We start from the raw sequence: 7,500 nt of genomic DNA, 5'->3' as shown, positions 1-7,500 counted from the left end.
CTCTTCCAATATGTAGGGAAAAGAAATCGTTTTTGTAAGATAGATAGATAGAAAGAGAAAGAAAAGAGAGAGAAAGAGAGAAAGAGAAAGAAAGAGAAATGGAAATTGGCCGAAGCTATACTATTATTAAGTCGACCTAGGAAAAATGATGGCGAGCGTGGTCCATTACACAGGAAGACTTATATGGATTTTTTTTCATTGACTTTACAGTAGGGTACGATCCATGATTTATATATATATATGTGTGTGTGTGTAAATATATATATATATGTATGTATGTATGCATGTACGTATGTGTATGTATATATATATATATATATATATATATATATATATATATATATATATAGGTATATACTCTAAGAGTATATACTTTCGAATAATCTTTTTTTCTTTTCATACATAACACTACTTATGTCCTAGTGAGAACAAATTTGCAAAATTTATCTCGTATAAATCTCATGTTTCTCAATTTGTTTTTAGTCCCTTTGTTTTTAGTCCCTTTCCCTTCTCGATTCTATCCAAGTTTCCTACCCCAGCCGTTTTCTGCATCTGTTTTTTTGTATCCTTTCGTTTTCCTTTGTTTTCTTCTTTTTTGTCTTTTATTTCTATTTTTTTACTTTATAATTTTGCCTTTTGTTTCTTCTTTTCCCTTTTCCTTTTCATTTTCTTTTTTTTTTTCACTATTCGTCGAGATCGACGAAAGAAATCTTATATCTATTATACTTCTTCCTTCCTTCTTTCTTTCGTTATTATCGTCTCGTGAGAGAGAAAGAAAAAAAGAGACAGAGAGAGATTTTAAATATTCCCCTTCGTTGAAGTCATATCGTCAAGAAAAGAAAGAAAGAAAAAAAAAGGAAAAAAAAAAAGATGGAAGAAAGAAGATAGAAAGAATTCTCGTCCTCGTACAGCTTCTTTATGCGATGTCTTAACCCCCTCCCCCTTCCTACAACCCTCCTACCACCTTCTCTCTCTCTCTCTCTCTCTCTCTCTCTCTCTCTCTCTTACTCTCTTATTCTCTTATTCTCTCTTTTTTTCTCCATCTACTCGCGAGAATACGATTTGCATGCATTATGCGTGAATTTCCGAAAGTTCGGCCCGCCCGAGATTTGATTTCACGGTCTCCGAGAGAAGATCGGCAGTTCCTGGTAGTCATTTTACGTGGACTCAAGATGTGGGATTAAATTTGTCAAAGGCCCTGGTCAAACCGCTTTTTAATGTTTCCTTAGAGATTATTTCGCTACCTTTCGCGCATGCGATGGCTCGCTCGGTCTCTGACCCTTATCTCGTTCGTTTCTCTCTCTTTTCTTTTTTTTTTTGTTTTACTTTTTTTTTGAGAGAGAGAGAGAGAGAAAGAGAGAGAGAGAAAGAGAGAGAGAGAGAGACTCGCTCAACCAGAGACACAATGAATGGGGTTTCTATAAAATATAAGCTGGTGATACGTGCTTGATGTTTATTAAATGATCGTAATTAACTAAATTATTTTCTTAATAAAAATTATGGAGAGAGAGAGAGAGAAAGAGATGTATTGTAGAAAATTTGAAAAAAAATTGTTCTCCTTTATATTCAAAAATTATTTGTCAATAAATATCTATCGAGACTAATCCGATCGGGCTTTATGGGATTTCATAAAATTTGAACCAATGATACCTTTATTACAATTATCGTGCATTATTAATAATCGTAATGAAGCAAATTATTTTGTTAATTATTATGAAATAGAAAGATCATATTGTATAAAATTAAGAAAACAAAAGTATATTTCCTATGAAATATTATTTGTCAATAATTTATGATTTAATATCGTTAAGTGTTCTTCTAGACGATATCGAAACATTTTCTATTCTTCGTTTCTTTTCTTTTTTCTTTTTTTTTTTTCTGATTGATTCTTTTTTTTTTTATACTTTATTTTTCCTACATGGAACTACTTCTCGCTCAGAGTTTATCGAGACGAACGAATCGACGTCGAAGCTCTTAGCTCTTCCATATTTCAATCTCCGACATTCTTATCAATGTTCTCTTCGGCTTTCTTGCCCGTAATTTAGAAGCTCCTAAATCCTACGTATACGTTTCCTTCGGTACGATCGGTTCGGTCAAGCATGCCTCTGGCATTCATGACTCAACGTGCCAGGAATTTGCCTTCTCTCTTGCATCCGGGTGATCCGCATGGTACAGAGCAACATAAGACCACCCACCCGATCGGTGTCTCTCTGTGATCTCTGTAAATAGCAATTATTTGAAAAAAAAAAATCAAATATATTTATTTATATGTATTATATATATATATAGAATATAACAATAATATATATACATATATATATTATTGTTAATATGTATTCTAATATATATTATGTATTTTATATATATATTGTTGTTACATTTCGTTAGGTTCACATTAATCATACCGAATGTCAATTGTTGATAAAATTTTTGAAATATTTTTTCTCTCGTTTATTTATTATTGTTTCTTTTTTATTTATTTATTAACTTTGCAGACTCTCACGGATTTGGACGATCACATACAGGCGCAGGAAACACTCGGTAATTCGACGGGAAATAGTATCGTTGCCTCTGGAATGGCACAGTTGTTCTGTAGTTTGATCCCCGAAGAGCCCTTCGAGAAGTCAACGTTACAAAGTCGAGTGCAGGATATTGCTGGGTGAGTAATTTAAATTTTATTCTAAATATTTATTATATTTTACATAAATACGTCGTCTCTTTAAACATTACGATATTCGATGTATGATACATCATAGTCTAGTCGTCGACTTCATCGTAATAAGTAATAAATATGATCGATCACGATCTCTCGTGGCGACTCGTGGTTCCATTTTAAAAAATCAAAAGAAAGAAATAAATAAATAGTAATAATAACAATCGTAATAATAATAAAAGGAAAGAAGAAAGAATAGAAAAAAGAAAAAAAAATTCTTCAATCGAAATCGATGAATCAAAGTCGTCGCGCATTTTAATAAAAATTAAATTTGTTCGTGTGAATATCACGGCTCTAGGAGGTAGTGCTCGTCATTCGAGTTTATTATTTAACGACCGTGCCATTAAAATAATCGTTACCGTCAACGGTAGTAATGCGATTCCAATGGTTAACCTAATCGTACCGTAAAATTGCTCTTGCGTTTTATTTCTTACGTAGAGTTTGTAATGGACGCGACGCTATATCCACATAATTACCATGAGCATTAGACGCGATGAAATTGCAATCGTGTCTCGTCTACGATATAATAACACGCTGTTGTTGGAAGTAGTCGAGCATTTTGTTTTTTTTTCTTGCTTTTTATTGTTGTTTTTTTTGTTTTCGTGTTTTTTTAAGGTTTGATCGTAAATGGCCGCCGCCATCTTATAGAATAGCGTAGTATGTTCTAATCGCCTCTGAGTTCTTCTTTTTTATATTTTATATATATATATATATATATATATATATGTACGTATGTACATATATTCTTATTATTTTTACATTATTATCTTCATTGTTTCTAAGAAAGCTGAGAGAGGTAGTACTGAGAGAAAGTGAGTGTGTGTGTGTGTGTGAGAGAGAGAGAGAGAGAGAGAGAGAGAGAGAGAGAGAGAGAGAGAGAGAGAGAGAGAAAGAGCGTAGTTCAATGAGGCGTGAAACGTCGGAAGCACTTTGAGAAGTCAAACAATTTGCGTTTAGTCATTTGAAAGATCCCGTCGCCATTTTTTAGCCGCACCGTCGCTAACTTCGAGTACTACTCGAGCTTTCCTATTTTTTTTTTCATTCTTTCTTTTTCTTTTTTTTTTTTTTTTGCAACGACTCGTTTTGTCTTTGTATTTTTCTTTTTTTAATTATTTCTTCGTTCTTCTATTTCTTTTTCTTTTTTCTCTTCTTTCTTCCTTTCTTTTTTCTTTTTTAATTAGGATTCTCTCCCACCATTGTTATAACATTTTTATTAACGAACTTATTAACGTAGCTTAATCTCGGTTAATAAGCTTTTTTTCTTTTCTCTCTCTCTCTCTCTCTCTCTCTCTCTCTCTCTCTTCTTTTTTTTTTTTTTTCTTTACGCGCGGCCATTAGAAGAGAAATAACGATGTTTCGAAAGGGAGAAAAATCGCGCGAATTTCGATGTGTAAGTTTGTTATTTTCCTTTTCCTTTTTTCGTTTTCCTTTGCTTTTCTTTTTTTTTTTTCTTTCTTTCTTTTTTTTTTTAACTCTTGCTTCTCAACGTAACATTACGTAGGTATTGTATAGGCGTGCGAGTACAGGGTGGTCCAAAATTTCTTCGATGTTTTTAAAAAAAACAATTTCTTTCTTTTTTTTTTTTTTTTGTCGAAACGTTTCAGACTACGTTCTCTTTTATTCTTTATCCTTTTTTATTCTTTTTCTTTGAGATTTGATAACTGCAAGCGTAGGATGTTTCCTCTTTTTTTCTTTTTTTCTTTTTTTTTTTTTTTTTTTTTCTAAACAAAAACGTGGTTTAAAATTAATAGCGGAAGAGAATAATTGATTTGTAAAATCATTTGGAAACTTTTTGGCCCGCCCTATACATCGACACTTGCTCATGAAAATGTATTTCTATGGGAAACCAAATCTCTTTTCCGTGTGTACGTGTGTGTGTGTATTTCTCGCGAAGGATAAATAGAGTCGTATTTAAAAATGACTCGTCGACGAAATAAATGGGGATTAGTTCGGGTCTGTTTGCACAGCGAATGAGCTTGTACGGTACTCGCAAAGTCGACGAACTTAGTTCGTTTTATACAGGGCTTTTTCCTTCGAATGTTATTCCTCTTAAAAAGTCTGTCCTACCTTGTGCGATAAGATTTTCATTCCCGTTAAATTAATCTCGATCTATTATTTTACAATAATTTTTTTCCTCTTTCCTTTTTCTTTTTTTCTTCTGCGGAATTTACAAAAAGAAGGAAAGATTTTACCAACGAATTCACGGTGTATTTGTTTCCGTTCGTTTTAAAGATTTCATTTTATTTATATGCCTCGCGATTTTCTTGCTTTAAAGAAAGAAAGAGAAAAAGAAAAAAGAACAAAAAAGAAAAGGAACGAAACGGAATCGTTTGAAGAAGACAACGGTTGACGCGCTTTTCAACGTTGACGGAGGACCACCCCCGATGAAAATAAAAAATAAACCAAAATAACAAAAAGTAGAAAAAGAAAGAAAGTAGAAGTACACTGTCTTACCGATTGAACGAAGAACCTAATACTGCGAGAGTGAAAAACAGTGACGAAACGCAAACTGTGTTTTCCTTCGAATCTGTGTCTTCTCGAGATCCATACGATCGTTGCCGAGAAGACGAAATACACCTGGGTCAACTTCCTTCTCGTGGACCCCCCAAAACGTCGTTCGAACCCTTTGAGTTCATATTACTGTATACTTAATATATATCCGCAAAGGTTCAAAGGACTTTGAAAATGTTTTCGTAGAGTTCCATAAACATTTATATATTTTTCGATTTTTATTTCGATCTTCAGCATATAATAAATATATATATATATATATGTATGTATGTATATATATATGTATATAAAATAGTGTGATACGGAGTAAAAAAAAATAAATTTTTTTTTATCGTATCTCAGTATCGAGTTCTCAGATTTTAATACCGTCGAGTGGCGCCGCTGCTCGACAAGTGTAGCAACTAAAAAAAGAAAAAGAAAAAAGCACCGTAGAAGTCTCATCGCCAAGATTATTTATTAAAACGCATCGAATGAAATATGTAAGTGTATCCACGTTCCGCATTTACATACACATATTAATCTCCTTAAAAATGTTTATCTTTCAACGCATAGTCAGAGATAATTTCAATAAAAAATCTTTTCGGAATATATGTAGAATAAAATGTTTTCATCGTCGACAAATAATCGTAATGGCGGTGGGACGTTTTAAGTGACTGAAAATTCAACTTTCTCGTTAATGAAAATTATTATGTATTTAGAGTAAAGGGTGGATAGGTAGATGGGTGAGTGGGTGATCGCTTTGGTGGAGTTATGAGGGAGGAAAGGGGGTGAACTATGATTTTTGAAAAATGATCTTACACAAGTACTTCGTACTAACTGGTGAAAGTGCAATTTTTGCCGATGGAACTTTAGTAACCTCGTACTTATATATATATATGTATATATATATATATAAGTACGAGGTTATATATGTATGTATGTATGTATGTATGATATGTATATATGGATAATGAATGACGAAGGTGCGATCGAAATTATCGTTGAGTTGCGTTGTAACGTTAACGTTAGTACAGCGCAACCAGGATTATTATGATTAATTTCCTGCCGATGTAAGAAAGGCCACGTCACGATTTTTACTCAGCGTGTACGGAGCTCGCTCGCTTTTTCGCTCGCACCTCTTTCTCTTTTTTTCTTTTCTCTTTTCTCTCTCTTTTCCTTTTTTTTTTTTTTTTACAAAGTAAGTAGCAGATGTCTAAGGACGATCGATCATTTCGTACGCCCGTTGTACGCTTGCTACTATTTATTCGACGATTGTAACGTTTCCCGTCTCGTTTATCCATTAGAATTTAAATCTTCCATAGACTTCGTCGCTTTCTTTAATCCTTTTTCTTTTTTTATTTTTTATTATTATCGTTTTTTAATATCATTACTTATTAATCCGTGTCACGAGGATTAAAAAATTATTAAGTATGCTTTAACGATGAATTTTTTCTAAATCGAGTTGCAGTTATTCTTTTAAGTATAATGCAAATCGTATTTCATTTAATTTTCTTTATTATTACTATTATTATTATTGTTGTTGTTGTTGTCGAACTATTTTTCGGACAAATAATAACTCAGTGATAATAATAATGATTTAGCAACGAATTTTCGTTATATTCTATTCGTAATGGCTCGAGAAGTTTAGCGAAGGGAAAATGAAAGAATGGAATCGTAAAGAAAGTAAACGAAGAAATAGAAATTTCGTTTCTTAATCTTACTACTCGATTCTTTAAAAAAATTATGCTCATACCATTTTCAAACGTAATTTATTAATGGTAATCATTCGACAACGAATTTTTGACTTCGAGTTCGGCATTGAATTATTCGTTCTTAATTCAAAAGCTCGGTAAAAATTTATAAAAAAAACTTGTTCCTAAGTTTTACTTATTTATCAGATCATTAGTAATAACCATTCGGCAAAGAATAGTTAACTTTTCGTTATCTTATTCAGACTTTCATTAAATTCGACAAGAATTTATGGAAAAATTAAAAAAAAAAAAAAAAAAAAAGAAAAAAAAGAGAGATCCTTACTAAACCATACCAAATTATTCGTAAAATTAGATTCGTACTATTTTCGAAAATAATTTATTAATGATAACGAGTTGGCAACGAATTTCTAACTTTTTGCGTTATCACACTCGGCTCGCTTGCGTTATCGGAAGTACTCGAAAAGTTTATATAAAACAAACATTTTCATTTATCTATGCCTGTACGTAAAGAAAGAAAAATTAGAAAGAAAAACCATCTCAGAAAAACGAAAAAAAAAAAAAAAAGAAAAGAAAACTAAATAAATA

At 32.1% G+C, this 7,500-nt stretch overlaps 1 protein-coding gene across 2 annotated transcripts in view; it reads left to right on the top strand.

The window, feature by feature from the left end:
* Window positions 1-7,500, top strand: part of LOC122638129 (S phase cyclin A-associated protein in the endoplasmic reticulum) — a 41,151-nt gene that overhangs the window by 10,809 nt on the left and 22,842 nt on the right. For both annotated transcript variants that reach the window (XM_043830836.1, XM_043830837.1), the window contains exon 12: window positions 2,496-2,659. In XM_043830836.1, the coding sequence (XP_043686771.1) occupies window positions 2,496-2,659 (164 nt within the window). The remainder of the gene's footprint in view (window positions 1-2,495; window positions 2,660-7,500) is intronic.

This window comes from Vespula pensylvanica, chromosome 2, assembly GCF_014466175.1.
Source record: "Vespula pensylvanica isolate Volc-1 chromosome 2, ASM1446617v1, whole genome shotgun sequence".
NCBI lineage: Eukaryota > Metazoa > Arthropoda > Insecta > Hymenoptera > Vespidae > Vespula > Vespula pensylvanica.
Note: the sequence above shows the minus strand (reverse complement) of the source record. Positions and strands in the feature narration are given on the sequence as shown.